Source organism: Miniopterus natalensis, chromosome 17 (genome assembly GCF_054644295.1).
Source record: "Miniopterus natalensis isolate mMinNat1 chromosome 17, mMinNat1.hap1, whole genome shotgun sequence".
NCBI lineage: Eukaryota > Metazoa > Chordata > Mammalia > Chiroptera > Miniopteridae > Miniopterus > Miniopterus natalensis.
In genome coordinates this window covers 17,669,600-17,689,188 of record NC_142097.1, presented here as the reverse complement: position 1 = coordinate 17,689,188, position 19,589 = coordinate 17,669,600, and the positions used below count along the sequence as shown (strand labels likewise).

At 38.4% G+C, this 19,589-nt stretch overlaps 1 protein-coding gene across 1 annotated transcript; it reads left to right on the top strand.

Annotated features, from left to right (window-relative positions):
- Positions 1-3,400: 3,400 nt before the first annotated feature.
- On the top strand, positions 3,401-18,806 carry WSB1 (WD repeat and SOCS box containing 1). Its single transcript, XM_016207635.2, has 9 exons — positions 3,401-3,732; positions 8,286-8,454; positions 9,391-9,659; positions 10,346-10,477; positions 12,583-12,683; positions 14,925-15,097; positions 15,611-15,724; positions 17,254-17,361; positions 17,660-18,806. The coding sequence occupies exons 1-9, from the start codon at positions 3,693-3,695 to the stop codon at positions 17,817-17,819; spliced, it is 1,266 nt and encodes a 421-aa protein (XP_016063121.2). The 5' UTR covers positions 3,401-3,692; the 3' UTR covers positions 17,820-18,806.
- Positions 18,807-19,589: the final 783 nt, after the last annotated feature.

The following is a 19,589-nucleotide window of genomic DNA, read 5'->3' as shown; positions in this document are numbered from 1 at the left end:
AAGGGAACAAACAAAGGGGAGATGGACACATGCTCAGTAAACTTGGGGTGAGTAGGGAAGATGCCTGTCAGTCAAACCTGGGAATGCAAATCATTGTCTAGAAGGGGTGGAGCAAATGCAAGTCCACAAAAATTTGGGAATATATAATCCCCCAAACAAAGGAGCTCACTCTCTTGGCTCTTTTGGCTCTCTTGGCTCTTGGTGCTCTGGTTCCTTTGGCTTTGCTCCTGCCCATGTTCCCTCCATAGCCATGTGGCCCTGCAGACCCTACATGCAATGGACTGATGAACTGCAAGGGGGAACACAGCTATGCTAGCCTGATACTATATTAGACTGTGTAGACATGAAACAGAAACTCTGGGCAACAGTTTTAATTCTAGCCCTATTAAAGGTACAGCTGGACCGTTTCCTTGCTAGGATAAAAGGAGAGGGGACCTCAGGAACTCGGGGGTTTAATTCCACAGAAATAAAGCTTTCTACAATACCTCATCCTCCCACGTGAGTCTCAGAAAATGCCTTATTTCAAGACATTGCGAGAAACCCACAGGCAACCTGGGGGGATGAGGAGAACTCCCCAGTGATAACAGTTTTAGTGTTTTGAAAATGAATACTTTCCAGAACTTTTATTTATTGTTTTGATTATACATATATTTAATGCTATTTTTAAAAAATATATCTTTATTGATCAGCTGCCTCCTGTACATCCCCCATTGGGGACTGAGCCCACAACCTGGGCATGTGCCCTGACCAAGAAATGAACCACAATCTCCTGGATCATAGGTCGATGCTCAACCGCTGAGCCACACCAGCGGGGCTATTTAATGCTATTTTTATGGCTCTTTGCCAATCCCTTATTTTTTATGAGAATTTGATCTTTCAATTTTGCAGTTAGCTGAGATTACTATATATAAGAATTAATATCTAATACACATCTGCCACTTAGTATCTGACATTGTGTCAGACCCTGTTCTAAATGCTTTTTTATATTAACTCAATTCTTGAAACTATGAAGTAGGTATTATTATTATTGTTCTCCATTTTATAGATGAGAAGACTAAAGCATAGAAAGCTAGCTACATAATTTGCTGAAGGACACACAGCTAGTAAATTTTTAAAAGATTAGAAGGAAATACACTAAGGTGGTTTTTCTCAAGGTATGGGGTTATAAAGGATTGCTAAGAGAGCTGTCACAGTAAGATTTTGAACTAAGGACAGTGTCAGCTGAGTTGGAAAAGAGAGGACAGACTCCAGAGCAGTTTAAGAGAACATACTGGCAGAGCCTGTGGATTGCCTGATTCCACATGGGGATGAAAGAGAGAGAGAGGGGAGTCTAAGAATCCTCCAGCCTCTGGCTTGGGGAACCGACTGGGTGAACATGATCACTAAGGTCGGGGCTATAGAAGACTGGAGCAGCTTTGGGAGAGAAGATGATGTGCTCAGTTTTGCCATGTTTATGTAAATTTTAAGCTCAAGAAAGAAGTCAGGTCTGGACTTGACAGTCTTCACACAGCGCTGGTGGTTAAACCCAGAAGACAGGTTGCCATAACCCAGAGAGAGCATGGGAGCAGGAAAAAAGCTGTGGGCCAAGGATAAAACTCTGGAGAACTTCAACTCTATGCGATTTACAAGGGATATGGCTGCTATTCAGATTTAACATTAAAATTAAAAATAGATATGAAATGCTTTTCCAGCCAAGCTTCATTTGTGAGAGACAAGGTAGCACGGAAGTATGCAGGGCAGGGCAGTCAGAGAAGTTTGGGTGCAAATCTTGCCTCTTAATAGCTCTGGGACTGCTGTCAAGTTACTAAGTGTCTGTAAAATGTGAATGATTAATACACTACTTATACCACTGTGGGTATTAAATGGGTTAATCCACAGAAGCACTTATAGTGCCTTGCATGTAACATGGGCCCAATAAATATTCAATGTTATCACTAATGAGTACACAAATCATAAAATTATTTTTCATTCCACTGACTTCCTTTGCCAGTTGAGAAAATGGTCAGGAAGTCTGTTGGTTAGCAAAAATAAATAAACCACAGTGGAATTAAATAATTGCATGAAAAAGCCACCAAAATAATTCACACTCAAGAACTGGTATTTTTTTCATGAACTTGTATGGTATAGTACAAGTAAATGGAGGTAATAGCAGTTGGTTAAAGGAATTAGCAATGTTGCTTTACGAGCTACAAGACTGAATTAAAATTTTTCTTTTGTTCTCTAAATACTGAACAACTAGCCCCACTGCTTGGCACAGGGTAAGTTCACTAATACATATGTTGACTCAATGTAAAGTGATTAATTAAAAAAGGAGGAAAGGTGATATTTTATATCTGCCATTAAACATTTCACTATTGAAAGAATTATCAGTCATGCAATGAAAAAGCAGACGCGGTAGGTAGGTGTCATTTGAAATCTCTCAAGTTTGGCTATGCAACTCCTTCCCCCATCTGTATCTGCCACATTTTTAAAATTCCCAGCCTTAGATGGCCTCCTTTGGAACAAGGTTTAGATTCCTCGGAAGGGCTCATTAAAATGCAAATATGTCCTCTGTAAATGGGAGCCAGCTAGCTCCCGGCAGACGCCGACACCCGCAGCAGCCCGGCGGAGCGGCGCTGTCTCCCGCGGCCGGGCCCTCGGGGCGGGCCGGGCCGTTTCTGAGCTGACCGCAGGGTCCGCCTCGGCCCGAGGCCGGCGGCCGCGGCTCCCCAGCCCTGCTGCAGCCGGGAGGCAGCCCCTGCAGGACCAGCGGGCACGAAGGCAGCCGCGGAGGTCGGGAGGCGGGCGGGAGGCCACCGTGCCCCGGCCTCCCGCTTCTCGCCGCCCGTCACCTCGGTCCCTGCTAGAACCCGCTGGCTCCTGCCAGAACGTTCGCGGCCTGACGAGCGGCGCACAGCGATGTCCGTTCTCATCTCATTTTTCCATCCGCCCAGCCACCTCCAGTTCCCCAGCACACTGGGGGCTCCGGAGAGGGCCAAATCGAGTTAAAATCGGAAACGTCTTTTTTGTTCCTTTCAGTTCGGTTTAAATTCCATGCAATCTTTAAACTGCGGCCTAATATGTATTACACAGTTCTCGGTTTGCCTTTTCAAAGGCGCTTCAACTTATAAATACGGTGCTAGGGGTCCGGGCCCGGAAAACGAGACCCAGTCAAACGCCCACTCAGGTTCCAGCTCAGCTGCGCTGGGGCTGCAGCTGCCGCTCTGCCCCGCCTCCGCTTCCCCGCGCTTCCTGCTCTCGGGCATCGGATCCCGCCCGACCAGGCCCGCGCATCACCCGGGGGGAGGGCGGGGCGCCGAGCCCGAGCCGTCACGTCCCGAGCGTCGGGAGGCGGGGCCTCTGGCTGTGACGTCACAAGACCCCGCCCCCACAGCCCTGATATCACCGCGCTGCCCGCCATTTTGTCTCCAGTGTCTCGTTTGCCGTCGGCCGTGTGGAAGGAAGTGTCCTGGTCTGTAATCGCGAGGCAGGGACCAGGGTCTATTGTCTGTGTTTGACTCTATAGTTCGGTCCGAGGCCTTCCGGAGCTTTCCCGGGGCAGTCGGCAGAGGCCGCCGCGACCGCCCCCGCCCCTCCCCTCCATCCCCGGGACCGGGAGGGACCGAGCCCGCGTCACGCCCCTCAGCGCTCGCCGCTCCCTTCTCTGTTGTTGCGCCCGCATCGCGTCCCCGGAATCAGACGGTGCCCCATAGATGGCCAGCTTTCCTCCGAGGGTTAACGAGAAAGAGATCGGTGAGGAATGGGACGGCGGGCAAGGGGTGCTGGTGGGCGCGCGGGGGCTCTGGAGAGGCAGGGACTCCGCGGAGGGGGGTCGAGAGGAAGCCCTTTTGGGTCTGAGGGGAGTAGGGTGAGCCGGGGCCGAGCCCTGGAACGAACTGGGGGGAAGCGGCCCCGCGGGTGGGTGTTGCGAGGTGGAAAAGGGGTTCACCATTGATGAACCCATTCACCGAAGGAGGCAGGGCACGGCTCTCAGGGTGTAGGGGGGACGTGCGCGCCGAGTACCGAGGGCCCCAGTGACTGGGGCCGGGGGCGGACATACACCCCGGGGGGACCGGTGTCCTCCTCCGAGTTCCGAGCGGAGCCGTTATCCTGGGATTCTTCTTGGCTCAGCGGTTAAAGCGTCGAGTGGACAGGGGAGTGCTGGGCACGGCTCGGGGACAGTTCAATCGACGATGCGAAAAGTTAACTTGAGTGTTTTGAGCTGTAATGAAAGGTGGGGTCCTCCTGTACCAGGCCACCCTTTGAGGAGAAATGCGACCGAAGCGGTGCCAGCAGCCCGGAAAAAGCAGTGTTTTAAAAAATGGTAGGGCGTTAAGAAAGGGAGTGGCTCGGGGGAGGACGGCTCAGAATTATCTTTGAGACACATAGGAGCAGGGAGGAGCAGGTGGTGGGGTGGAGTGACAGAGGGAAAGACTACGGAAGGGCAGCCTCTGAAAAGGTTGTCTAAAAACTGGTTTAGTGGCTAGCTCTGCCACGACGAAGACAGGGCAGTAGATTTTGAAGGTTGTGCCTCAAGACCTCAGAGGTTCAGTTAGAAGCACCTCCCATTATTTAAATCCTCTCTCAAGGTAAAATAACTGGAACAACTTTTGGGGGTTGGGGGTGCAGTGCATTGATAGAGTTAGTAAAAATTGAACTTATCAAGTCGTCATGTTATAAACCTTAAATATATACAATTTTTATTTTAGAACTTAAAATAGATTTAGCATCTCCCTCCTCCCCCCCCCCCAAAACCACACCCAACTCTGAACTTACTGTGTTAATTAAATGAAAATTGAAAGGTGGCTACTCAGTGAGGAGCCTTTGCATTTTCTTGTTCTTTAAATACATGGAGGGAGAGGTGTTTGTAGAGAAAAGGAGAAGCTGAAGTAGCCCAAACGCCCTCTATCCTGTATGTGGGTAAATTTTTTGTATTTAGAGACAGAATTCTGGACTTTAGTTCTTTTAAGGGTAAGGTTGAATGGTAGTTTAAGAGGGGACTTAAACCTTGATTTAAATGACTCATAGAACTCAGAAGTTCTTATTCTCAGTCCATTGGGTTTTTTTTCCTTTTACATATTACAGACGAGCGATCTGCCTTTCTTTAATCTGTATTTTTACTTTGCCTTGATGAACCATTTTGAAAACTTAAAAATTTAAATTTTTTTTGCAGATTTAGGTCTCAGTGTTAGTTCCTGGATATAAAATGAAGTTACTAGCGAAGTGCCAATATAAACATACTTTGACCTTTTCTAACTTTTTTTTTTTTTAAGTATCATTTGGATACAAAGTTAAACACTAGTATCTCTGTGTAGCTTTGTGTCTATCAGTAAGGACTTTCCCCCCTTTCTTGGATATGAATTATGCCTATTTTGGTTCTCTAGTGCTACTGAAAGAGGGGAGACAAGATTCCGTGAATGATTAAAGAAATCTACGTGACAGGGAGTGACTGCCCTCTTTCTCAAGGCGCTATCAAAGATCCTCCCTTTCTGGTTGTGAAATTGAAGGGAGGAATGTGAAGAAGGAGCTAAATCTGGTTTTCTTGGTTCAGCAGTGACTCAGATGATGTGTTACTAATGTACAGATACCATTAGCAATGGAGAGTTGTATCTTATGTCCAAGGCAGCTTTTCCCTTGTACAAGGTCTAAATCATACATTTCTTAGGATACCAACATTAAGCAGTTGCAGGTAATGCAATAAAGGTTTAACTTATAAAAAATTTTTTCTCGAAGTGCTTCATTATAAACCTTGTGCTAGTTTATAACATTGTACCAGTAAGTATTTAAATAAATGAGAGCTTAAATCCATTTGATTAAACTGCAAAGGTCATTTGATCTACCTGTTAACAAAGAAACACAAGGTAAGTATTAATACAATACTTGTAACAGTATTTGGCAAGTTTTTTGGGGGGGTTTATAGTGGCACCATTTCTTGAATTTATATTCAGGAATAAATTAGCTTATTATTTCATGGTCTTTGGTTTTTTTTTGAAACAGTTTTTTAGTTGCTAATTTATTACCACCCTTTACATAAAAGGAATTTTGTGATTGTGGCCAAGGTAAAAGAAGGAAAAAAACCCTGCCTTGTTATTAAAAGTATTTTGGATCCTGAAAGGAAATACAGAGTGATCCTAAAATACAGACCAAAAAATGAGTTTTCTGTGGGAAAGTTAGTCTTGCTGAAGGAAAGGTGAGTGCTAGTCTAATTTACCAGGTGTTTTTGAAGTTGAATGCAAGGGCCAGTCCTCTATTTTTTAAGATAGAAATCACATAAGTAGTTTAACTAGGGGCTTTCCCTTTTTAAGAGAATGCTTGCATTTTTCAGTTGAATTTTAAAACTTGCTTCCTTTTTTGTGAACTTTTATTTTTTTCTCCTAAAATTTACAGATTTAAAAGATAGATGTGGTTAAACAGAAACCTAAGTTAAAAAAGAAAAAAAAAGATTTAGGCAGGAGTTGCAAATTCTGCAGGCATATGGGGGTTACTGGTTTGTAAATTTTGTATTAAGAAAGCCATTATTAATGAAGTTAATGTCACCTTATGCTGTATTGAGTATAAGTGAGTTGGCGGTAGGTGGGGGGTTTTGCTGCTTTCATTAAGCCACCTCTGAAGTATTGTGTTTAGTTATGGGTGCCACTTTTATGAGGGCCATTAGTAACTGGAGTTTACCCAGAAAAGTACGGTGAAGATGAAGATTCTAAGGAATGACTAAAAGGATTGGAGATTTTAGCCTGGTGAAAATATTTAGTTGATGATGTCATAGCCGTCTTCGACATATTAATGTCATGTGAGAGCAGGATTAGGCTTATGTCAGAATCGGGACTGAGTGGGTGGAGTGGCAAGGAGGAAGATTTTGAGTCATCAAAAGGAAAGTTTCTGATAATCTCAGCTGCACCAAATTAGAATGAGCCTTATTAGGTATTCACATTTATGAATATCATAGAAAAATAGGCCTCAGTTTTGTTTACTTTTTAAACCATAGCCTATTCTTTAATATATCAAAGAATTGGTCAATGAAATATTTAAATCACTTGAGAGCTTATACGTGGGCTTTCATATTCATTCAGTAAATATTTACCAAGCCCCTATCATATGACAGATGCTATACTAGCTGTTGGTGGAGCACACATTGAGACTGGAAGTGTCACTGAATGAGTATATATCTGCCCTTGCAATAGGAGTATAAGTGGTTCTTACTTGAACTGCAGTACATAGAATATATTGTTTAGTTTTTGGAAAGTTTAAACCAAATACATAAAAATACACTGTAGAGATAACCAGACAATTGACTACAAAATAGATAATAGAGAAACTAAACGACAAAAACTTACAACTAAGAAGGAAGAACAACAAAATTGAAAGTAAGACCAACCCAAGGCAGCATTGGTGAAACACTAATGAGGATCCTTTCCCAAAATTGAGGAAATTCCAGCTAAGTATGCATGCACACATGTACAGAAGAAGCTTGTTGATCGTGCTTGTTAAACACAGAAAAAAATTCTCTACACTGTGTTAATATGCCAGCTTTTATTACGAATGTTAAAGTTAAGTACTCTTAATTAAATGAAAAATGTATGGGATTGCCCTTTTTTTTTTTTGTCCTTCTAAAACCAAAATAATTATTTCCATTTTGGGGTCATTTTGTAGCCCATTAGGAAGATGCTTATGGACCACTTTTGAAGAAGCATAAATGTTATGCATTTAAAGCACTGGTTGAGAGGTTGGACTAAATAATCTTGTAAGTCCCTTCTAGTTCTGAGGGTTTGTGATTTTTGTGACCTGGCCCTGAAAAAGATAAGCAAGAATAGACCATTTTATAGTGCTTTTCTTTGACTAATGATGTAGTTTTGTATTTTATAATAGTTTATGGTTTTTGAAAGCTGTAGGCTTTTTGGAAAATACTTTTCTTGCGAAGTAACTTTAGTCTCTTGTATTTTAATGTTAGTAATTTGATGAAAACATAAGGCAGTGCAAGTCAGGACTTCAGTAATGGATAGTCCTGATTGATCGTTACAGTATTATTACTTAACCAGTTTTTTTATTGAAACTTTCTTGCTTTGGAAAATTTTAGGAAACTGAAAACTTCGCCAAAACTTGAAGGTGTTATCATTAAGGGGTCTTCACACCAGATATGTCCCCTGAAAGGGTGGAAAGTAGAACTCATTATATCTTGTTCTTATAGAAAAGGGGGAAAAAATACTCAATGACTCAATGGAGTTGAGTATTTACTCCATATTACTCCAAAGTAAGTCTCAAATTCATTGCTGGTTATATATGATATCCTGTATTTTTCTTTTTCTTTTTAGTGAGATCACGTACTATAGGTGAACTTTTGGCTCTAGCAGCTCCTTTTGACAAGAAATGTGGTCGTGAAAATTGGACTGTTGCTTTTGCTCCAGATGGTTCGTACTTCGCTTGGTCCCAAGGATATTGTACCGTAAAGCTTGTTCCGTGGTCCCAGTGCCTTAAGAACTTGTAAGACACTTTTCTTTTCCGTATTTTGTATCTGTTTGTAGAATTTCCTGTTTTCACTGTGTGGAGTAATAAAAAGATTTTAATATTTAAGTTTTTCCTTTGTAGACTGTTGTAAATGTGTTTTATCATAAGCTGAGTGTATTGGAAAATTTGTGGGAAGAATTATCTGGCTTTATATGTTATATAACACTTTCTCAGATACTTTTGTGTTTGTAATAAATGGTTATGTGTATTAAAAGGCAGATTAATTGTGCCTTGATGAAGTATATATTGTGTTGTGCCAGGCCAGGTTGACTTTTGTTGTGTGATGCTTTTTGATTTCACAACATTTTATTAGATAACAGAGGTGCATAGATCATGTGATTACTATCCCCTGTTTGAGTTGAATTGAGTTTGGATATTTGTTGAAAGTTTTTCTAAAATATATCATAGACTAAATTTAATCTTTCCCTACTTTTTGTGTCTAGTCAACTTTCTTGGTTATATTTATTAATGTCCTTATTACATATTACTTTAGGTCTAGAAAGTATGGGAAACTACTGATTATTATGGTGGGGTTTTTTTAGGGAAATTTCCTGATGTTGGCTTCACAATGTCTTAGCTTCTCAAGGTTTTTGTTTTGCTTTGTTTTTGCTTGTTTATACTTGCTTTAGATTAAAGGAGTCCTAACTGATATAGTAGTTTTGAAGAAAAATATGAAACAAATAAATTATAAATTATTTTATTGTTGAACTCCCTCTCTTTTTCAGCTACTGAGAATTTATTTGGTCGTGTCCTCATAGCTAATATCAACTTTTTCCCTTCCCATTTATAGGATTCTATTGTTATTTAGTATCACTATAATAATATTGACGTTGTTTTAACAAACATCATTTCATATCTACAGGAGTCCTGAGTAAATAATAACTAGATTTCAATCTCTCACCCCCCCCCCAGTCTCTTGCATGGCACAAAGAATATCACTAATTCAAGCAGTTTGAGATTGTCAAGACAAAATAGTGATGGTGCTCAGAAAAATAAGCCTCGTGAACATATTATAGACTGTGGTGATATAGTCTGGAGTCTTGCTTTTGGATCTTCAGTTCCAGAAAAACAGAGTCGCTGTGTAAATATAGAATGGCATCGATTCAAATTTGGACAAGATCAGCTACTGCTTGCCACAGGGTTAAGCAATGGGCGTATCAAAATATGGGATGTATATACAGGTATGGATTCATAATTTTAAAAGCGAACTTGATTATTTTATGATGCAGGGTGTTGCTCATAGGCAGTAGAACATGTGACTTGAGGATTTTAACTTACTGAAAAGCAAGAATTGGTACAATGTGTCTTTTTTAGTTGACCTAATAGCATCTTCAACTGTGGCTTTAATTTAGGAAAACAGAGTTCACACTGCTTGGTCACTCTTCAGAAAATATTATAGCAGGAAGGGCATATCTAAGGAATGCTTAGTTAATTATCACTTATAACTAGTAATTTATGACTCAAATAGCAGGTGGTTTCTTAGATAGTTTTCAGTGATTGATAGCTTACAGGCTTCAAGGCAGATCTGGTTTTTAACAATCATCTAACCCTTTGGAAGGTTTTAGTGGCATTTTATCTAAAGTTTAACTAGATAGGATTAGAAGTCACATTCTTTGGGCAATTAAAAATAAATGTGTTGTTCACTACCTAAAACAGTTTCTGGCTGATAGTATGTACTCAAAAGTTTGAAGGATTTAAAAATTTTTAAAAAGTAATCGTAATAACACTAATAAATAAGTTATTTTACAATTGGTAAGCTACAGAGGTGCCCAAATATTTTTTAAGTGGTGAGGAACACTATTTATAAAATAGAAGCTGATAAAAATCATTAACATTGTCTTATTTTTTTCCTTTCTATTGCATTTAGGAAAACTCCTCCTTAACTTGGTAGATCATACTGAAGTGGTCAGAGATTTAACTTTTGCTCCAGATGGGAGCTTGATCCTAGTGTCAGCTTCAAGAGACAAAACTCTGAGAGTGTGGGACCTGAAAGATGATGGTATGTCTTTTTTTTTCCAGGCTATGAAAAAGAATTAGTTTGTTGATATTACTACTGAAAGGTATTGGGTTTATCTGGGGCATTTGACTTTTTTTTTTTTTTTAAATAATATATCTTTATTGATTTCAGAGAGAGGAAAGGAGAGGGGGGGAGAGAGAGAAAGAGAGAGAAACATCAATGATGAGAGAGTCATTGTTCGGCTGCCTCCTGCAGGCGCCCAACTGGGGATCGAGCCTGCAACCCAGGCATGTGCCCTGACCAGGAATCAAACCCTGATCGCCTGGATCCTAGGTCGACGCTCAACGGCTGAGCTTCGCCCAGCCAGGTTGGGGCATTTGACTTTAAAAGTGTCGTATGATCCGTTTCCTTTTCTCTACTTAGTTCTTTGGTCCCTTTCCCTATATAGATAAAACCATAAATGTGACCCAGAATAGGAGCCAGCAGTTACTCTAAGTAAACAATCTAATTATTCACACAGAAACTAACCACACAGATCTCTACCAACTATTTGAGGATAAAATCTAGGTCAGTTTTAGGGTTTTATATGAACTGGTTTGTGTTGGTTTATTTCCTTATCTTAGGGAGGGTTATTAATTTCCTTCATTTGCTTAGTGAAAATTTAAGTAGACCTTGAATAAGCAAACAGATATAACTTAGTGATCTAATAAAATTTAGATTTAAATGTGATTTGTACACCAGAATTTATAACATGTAAATGCTAATAAGCATAATATTACATTGGATAGGTTAAGAAATTATAAAAAGTAAAAGATTTGCCCTTCAATATAATAAAAGATATGTCAGTGCAAGTACTCAGATTTTTCTGAAACCTTGATATTGTAATGCTTATTAATAAAGTTTTGGAGAATCGTCCTTGTTTGAGAGGACCATAGAGCGTATCTCTCCCCTCTTCTTAGCCTCTAATGAGTTTATAGTTTTAACTAAAACCTTGTATTTAAGTAAGATCTGCTAATTCTCTAATAGCCTCAAGCTGGAAGGTAACAGGCTTGCTTAGGTAGCTTAAATTGTGTAGTAGGAAGCAAAAGCCCTCAGATTTGGAAACTTGTTCCAGTTGATGGGTAGTAACCATTGCCTAATAAAATAATACCAAATCATGAGGTGCTTCCTTTGCATTTAATCAATTTTGTGATTTCTCAGCTGTTGAAGGGCTAAGGGAGCCCAGTTGTTAAAATAGTTTGGTTATTTTTTTTTTTTTAAAGTCATCTTTATTGATTTCAGAGAGAGGAAGGGGGAGAGAGAGAGAGAGAGGGAGAGAGAGAGAAACATCAATGATGCGAGAGTCATTGATGGGCTGCAACCTGCAACCCAGGCATGTGCCCTGACCAGGAATCGAACCTCGATCTCCTGGATCCTAGGTCAATGCTCAACTGCTGAGCCACACCCGGCTGGGCAGTTTGGTGATTTTTTATATTCTTTTGCATATCACATAGTGCTTGCTTCCTCAACATATTTTTCGTTATGTGCATGTTTTAAGAATGTAGACTCAGTAAAATGTAAGCTCCAAGAGAGCAGGGACTGTGTCTTATTCACAGCTGTACCTTCACTGCCTGGCATGTAGAGGTATTCTGTAAATATTTGTAGAACTAAGAGTTAAAATATACTTAGCCATAATTGTGTGCTTTGGGTATAATGTACAGGGAATTTGGAGTAGAGTGTTAGGGTCTCAAAAAGAAAAAAGGGTGAAAAGGCATTTTGAAGATGTTCATTAAATTTCATCCTTGCCATGTTTCAGTTCCTTCATTTGTAAAATAAAGGAATTAGACCAAAAGAAGTCTATTTTCTATAAATGAAGGGTAAGCAGACTTTTTCTTAAAGGGCCAGATGCCAAATGTTAGGCTTATGGACCATGCTAACTCTGCCATAGTTAGTTTCTTCTGCCATTGGAGCACAACATAAACAAATTGGGATGATTGTATTCCAATAAAATTTTAGTTACAAAAATGAGTAACCGGTGTATATTGCCAACACATTTTAGGTAAATCCCTGCCACTGTAGAAGTTTATGATTCTATAATTCTGCCATTTTTGAATGATACTCATTTGAACTGGATTCTAGGATTAACACAGGTATTTCTTTTTGTTCAGGAAACATGATGAAAGTATTGAGGGGCCATCAGAACTGGGTGTACAGCTGTGCATTCTCTCCTGACTCTTCCATGCTGTGCTCAGTGGGAGCCAGTAAAGCAGTATGTGTCAAAGTTCTCATACGTTAGTTGTGATTTGGATTTTAATAATGTGTGCATAATCACTTTTAAATCTAAGTAACATATCAAGTCTGCTCGGTGTCATGAATATCTTAAATGTTTTATTTTGTGATGGGGAGAATTTGCATGAGGGAAATTAAATATACTTATTGATTGTGAAGTGAGAAATTCTATTGCTTTTAGTTAGAGATACTATTCATAAAATAAAGGGTTTGTCAATTTAGTTTTCTAAGATTTAGGAAAGTTTATGTGCTATAGAAGATAGTCCAAATGTTAAGACATTCCCTTGCTAATAATTTTCTTCTCTGTTGTTCTATTTTTTTGTCCAGTTTGCTGTTTAAAAAGTTTGAGTCCCAGCTGCTCCTGGACATTTAACTGAAAAAAAGTAACTTAAAAATCTAATAAGAGTGAAAATAGTGCTCATATATGTCCTAGGGTGTATTATAGAAGAAATTTGATATGGTCTGTCTTATACCACCAGGCATAGCATACCTTTAGACAGATTAAGTATAAAGTAACTCTTAAGAGGGTTATGCTTATCGCTGAACTCTTCAGTTGTCTACCAGCTCTGTGTTAGTATAGTTAGAGATTTTTTTAGTTTCAGATATTTATGAAAATGGCTGAAGTCCAAATATGTGGTGATCACATACACCTTGAGATAATGGGGGTGGGAGGCTGGTTAAAATGCATTTTATGGGTCCAAGAAGTATGTTAAAATAATAGTTGCAGATGTTGGAAGTTTAGAAAAAAATACTTAGTTTAGTTCTTTAAAAATCTTAAGAACAACAAAGCTAGATGTTGACATTGCTATTTTAGGCTGTGTGTTTTCCATATGCTTCTTGCTTTCCCTGTCACAGGTGGTGGCAGCAATATTGGTGTGATTGAGGTTATGCTGGCACCACTCGCACACAGGCGCACAATGGTGTTAGCTGGGCAGAAAGAGTGGCATCTCTGGCTACCGGGCTGGGGGCGACCTTTACCATAGGATGAAGTAACCTTGCATTCGGCTGCAAGGTGTACTGTACGTACACAGGTGCTGGTCGATGTCCACTTTCTGCTTTTCTTTCTTTCTTTTTTTCTTTTTTAAAATAATTTCCCCCCAGTGAAACCCACTGACTCCTCAAAGTAAATTGATCTTCCAGTCTGATGGAATTGGGAGTCTGACATGTGAAACCAATTTAATGTAATGTAATTGGCTTTCAGATGGTTTCTCTGTACTATTTTTTGGAATTCTTTGAGATGGTAGAGTTACCTTAAGTCTGATCCAATTTAAAATTTGTGGTTTTTTTTCCTTTGGAAGTAATATATTGTGTCTGTGCAGAAAAAAAATGTAGCCAAAAGGATTGCTTTATCCCAAGAGGAAGAGAGATTGTCTTACTAGGGTTGTTAAATTTCCAACCTCACATTTAGCATAACATGCAGTAAACATTAGAGTCCTATTTATAGCTATTCTGCACAGTCTACTGATTTTAGAATCTAAAACTCTATGTGAACTTGTACTAAAGTAATTTAAATGTTTTATACTTAAAATGACTAATGATTGTGTGGTCCGTTTGGGAAAAATAAGATAAGCAAATCTTGATTCACAGAAATGTTGTTAATTGTATTATTTTTGTAAATTAGCATTTTTATATTGTAATGTGGTTTTAACATCGTTGTTGTTTGCCAAAGAAATTTCATTTGGCTGTGAAAATTCTCTTTGCTTGCAGTATCTGTTTCTCTTCCTAGGCTCACGTTGGTGATCCAAGCCTTTTGTAAACAAGTGATTATCTCAAAGGGAGATGCCAATGGAGTAACAATTTGTTAACCTTACATTTTCTGTCTGTATATTTTTTTAAAATTTGGTAGTTTCTGGAAGAAAAAAAGGGGGTTTGTAGTACTTAACCCTATTTATTTTTGTATATTTCAATTAATTAGTTTTTGGAGTAAATGGATTTCAGTATAACTTTGTGGTTAAATTGCCCTGCCTTTTTTATGTTTAGGCCTATTTTTTAATTAACATTTAACAGAAACATTTGAAATAGTATTTGCATGTCTACTTTAATTAACTTAAAGACTGATTTTAATCTGACTATGACACTGAGCATATTCTTTTAATTATTCATAATTTATGATGTTTAATTTAATATAATCTGAATTAAATTTAGCAGTTTTAGTTTAAGATGTGCCATTTTGCCCTCTGTGTGTCTGAATGAAGCTATAACATTTGCATTTTTATTGCAGGTTTTCCTTTGGGATATGGATAAGTATACTATGATACGGAAACTAGAAGGACATCACCATGATGTCGTAGCTTGTGACTTTTCTCCTGATGGAGCATTATTGGCTACTGCATCTTATGATACTCGAGTGTATATCTGGGATCCACATACTGGAGACATTCTTATGGAATTAGGGTGGGTACAGCATGAATTATTTTAGCCTGTAATTTGTCTCTGGCTATCAGCATAACTTTTAAGAAATTACATGAATGATTAGAATCACTAACATGTGAAACCTAAAATTGCAGTCTGTTGGAATTTTAAATTTTGTTATTATTTAGGCCCTTGAGTAATGCAAAGCTTTAAATATAAATTCTAAAATTAAATTTGGCTCTCTTAATACAGATTTTGTTATTTAATGGACATGACTCTGTAGAAGTAATTATATTTAGAGTTTCATGTTGGAAAAAATAGTTTAAAGTTGAACTTAATCTTAGTGCCTTAAACCACATTCTTAAAAGGAGATTAGTAATTCTTCTCAGGTCCCTTTCATTTAATTTGGATATATCAGCTCTTCTGAAGTCGTCTTAGTTGTGTTACACTAAGGCCACTTTAAACATTACTCAAAGACAGATGTACTTAGTACCTGGGTAGTTTTATTTCTTGAAGTGACTCTCATCTCCACTGAAACATGTGTTTTGACCTCAGGCACCTGTTTCCCCCACCTACTCCAATTTTTGCTGGAGGGGCAAATGACCGATGGGTACGATCTGTATCTTTTAGTCATGACGGACTGCATATTGCAAGCCTTGCTGATGATAAGTAAGTGTGTGAATTATACTTGACCTACTTATTATTGTCTTTTAAATGTTTTCTTTCATCTTCCTACTTAATGAAAACATTCTTAAGGCTAAATTTTAAAAAAGCCTTTCTGCAGTTTGGGTTTTAGTGCCTTTTTCCCTGGACAAGATCCTGGGAGATGATGTTTCTTAAAGAATATTGACCTGAACAGTATCCGTGTATGCCTTTCCCTATGTTTCTTTTGTTGATGTTGTTTTTATTTATTTGTTTTTTTATATATATATATACACATATATTTTAAATATATATTGATTTCAGAGAGAGGAGAGAGAGAGAGATAGAAACATCAATGATGAGAGAGTCATTGATCGAACCCACAACCCGGGCATGTGCCCTGACCCGGAATCGAACTCTGATCACCTGGATCCTAGGTTGACGCTCAACCGCTGAGCCATGCCCAGCTGGGCATGTTTTTTTATATATATTTTTATTGTTGACAGTATTACAGATGTCATATCTCCTGTTCCCCTCCCCCCTCCCGGTGTTCTTTGTTAACTAGTTCAGGCTAACTGGGTAGATTTTTAATTAGCTTTTAGCCTACCAGTACTATCTTACAAAGGTTGAAGCAGAAGGACATTGTCAAAGTGAAATAAATGGTAAAAAGAGTAATTTGTATCCACTGCAATTGAGACTATAAAATGAAAGGTCACATGAATGAGATGTTTATTGGTAAGAATCAGAAACTAGTTGTAGCTATTCATTCTCTCATGCTTTTATTATATAATGTGCATGGATAGAGCATTTAGAAATTTGGTCACATTAATTCAGAAGGCAACTCATTATCATCTTTCCAGAATGTTAGCAAATGTACAGGGAGAATTCTTTTTTATTTGCCAGTAATCATTGTTTTCTCCTGTTTGCTCAGATAAATTCTGAATGTCAGTTTTCTACTGTTCCTAGACACATTCTACTTAGGTGAAAAGGCTTTATAAAATGTCTTGGAATGATGGTAAAACAGATCAGGTATTGGGTTTTAAATGTAAGAAAAAGGAGAAAGGTTTGGACTGTGAGCATTGTGGGTCTGAACTGGAAAGGGAAGACAGACATGCATTATAGTCTCTTAAGTGTGAGTTAAGTGGTCCAGAGTACCACTTGGTATAGACTATAAAATAACTTTTTAAAAATTTATCCTCACCTGAGGATATGTTTATTGATTTTAGAGAGGAAGGAAGGGAGGGGGGAGAGAGGGAGGAAGAGAAAGAGAAACATCGATGGGCTCCCTCCCGTACGTGCCCTGTGAATCTAACCCTGAAATCTTTTGGTGCACAGACGATGCTCCAACCAACTGAGCCACCTGGCCAGGGCAAGACTGTAAAATACTTTGTAAAACAAGTAACAGTAATTGTTTACTGCAGTGATTTGTGTGTGAATGTACTATTTTGTGACTCAGAACATAATGGCATTTCTTTTTCATTTTTTAAAGTTGCCTTTACATTAAATTTCCTACTAGATACTTACTGGACAATGTATTCAATGTATTTCCTTTCCAGAATGGTGAGGTTCTGGAGAATTGATGAGGATTATCCAGTACAAGTTGCATCTTTGAGCAATGGTCTTTGCTGTGCCTTTTCTACTGATGGCAGTGTTTTAGCTGCTGGGTAAATCCATTTTTCTATTTTTATGTTTGTTTGTTTGTTTTTAAGAGACAGTTTCAGGTGGTTTATAATCAAAGCAGCCAGTGTTTATTGTCAGTAAATCTTTCATAAGGGCTCTTTATAATATTATTGCTTTGTGATAGAGGAGATTATGATTATTGGTTAGGTCTCCTTAATTAGGTTTTAATGTGCAGTTTGTGACTCTAATACACAGCCTTGGCCAATAATTGTTTGAGCTGTAGGATGTTGAAATACATGTTCTCAGATGACTGAGCTTGTGATTTTTTTTGTTTCTGTTTAGGACACATGATGGAAGTGTGTATTTTTGGGCCACTCCAAGGCATATCCCTAGCCTTCAACATTTATGTCGCATGTCAATCCGGAGAGTGATGCCCACCCAAGAAGTCCAGAAGCTGCCGATTCCTTCCAAAGTGTTGGAGTTTCTCTCCTATCGTATTTAGAGGACTCTAAATACGAGTGGTAGGGACTGACAGAGCACGCTTATGTAAACCTCAAGCTTTACTGACTTCAAGTATCTGTTTTTCAAGGTTTAGAAGATTTATTTAATTTGATATGTTCTTGTACTGCATTTTGATCAGTTGGATTTTTAAAATATTATTTATAGACTACAGTAGAAATATTTCTGAACATATAAAATGTATTTTTTCCCCCTAAAACTTAACTGTGAAAACATACATACTTGTACATATTTAGATATAAGCAGCTATGTGTTGAATGGACCCTTCTGCTTTTCTAATCTTTAGTTCCAACATGTATATATTGCTTCAGTAGAGCCACAATATTATGTATCTTTGCTGTAAAGTGGAAGGAATTTTTTAAAGTTCTGGGACACTGAGTTTAGATGGTAAATATTGACTTAAGAAAGCTGAATTTGCCTCATCTAAAATGTGTTTGTGGAGGGAGTCAGACAACTGACTTGTAAGTAAAACAGATTTTTATAGGAAAAGATTTTGTTTTTCTTTATAGTGGCATCTGAGAGGTAGAGTTTGAATGTGATGTTCAGTTAAAAACAGCCAGGATAAAACTAGAAAAAGGGTGTCCTCTCTCCCCCCCAAACTACAGCTGTGGATCTTAATTTTGGAAAGCAGTTTGTTACTTTTAACCCCTCTGGTATAAAGTATTATAAATTTTAGTCAGTTTGAAAATTCATCTACTGTATTATTTTATTGCTAAATATTTTGTTGTTTGTAGTAAGGGTCAGTTATTTTAAGACCATGGTTTTGTGCTTTTTGTTGTTTTGTCTGTTTTTACATGTATCCTATGTTTCTGCAAGGGATAATATTGGTGACTTACCAAAGGGAAGCAATATAGTACACCTTCTTTTGTCTTTTGTTATTTATCGTACCTGCAGATACTAAGAATGTATGTATTATGTAAAATGCTGATTATATATTTTCAGTTTTTTAATTAAAGACAAAAAATCACTATCTTCTGCAAATGTTTCTTAAATACTTTGGAAGGTGTAATGCTTTTTGTCTGCCTCCATTGTAAGATTGATGGAGCACCTCTAGCAAATTAAGCAAAAAAGGTATTGAAAAAATAGCAAAAGTATAGGGCTAGAGTTAATGCTTCATGATTTTAACTTTTACATTGGTTTCTTCTGGGAGAATTGTTGCAGTGATGCTTACTTTAAAAACTCTAGAACAAAGCAAAATAACTACTGAGCAAAAGAAGAACAGGATATTTTAGGGGAACAGGCTGATAGGTACTATCTGGTTAAAATAGCCATAAGAAAAATCTAGTGATGTGGGCAGAACCTTTTTTAGCTATGTGTGCTCTTGAAACTTGATTGTTTCCACTAAGAAGTTACTTATAAGTTCTTACAGTTGGCTGGCTCTGTTAAGGGTGTATATATGGGTGTAGGCTATCAATTTGAAAGCGAGGGGGAAATTTGCTGAAGTTACTTCTTGAGAATCACCCATATTTTACAGAAAGAAGCACAAAAGCACCTCATCTTTAAACCTGTTGTGATTTTTTTACATTTTACTTCATAATACATATGTTTTATAATTTTAAAATAATTTATTCTTCACACCATTTACTTACCCTCTAACCAATCTATTCGACCAAGTAAAAATAGCATTTTTGGATAAATTGTTCTCTGAAAAGGCCAGAATCACTTGTTTCCTTTTCCCATGAAAACCATAGTGCCAAGATGAAAGGGAGATTGCAGAATACATGCTTATATCTTCCTTTCATTGGGAAGACGG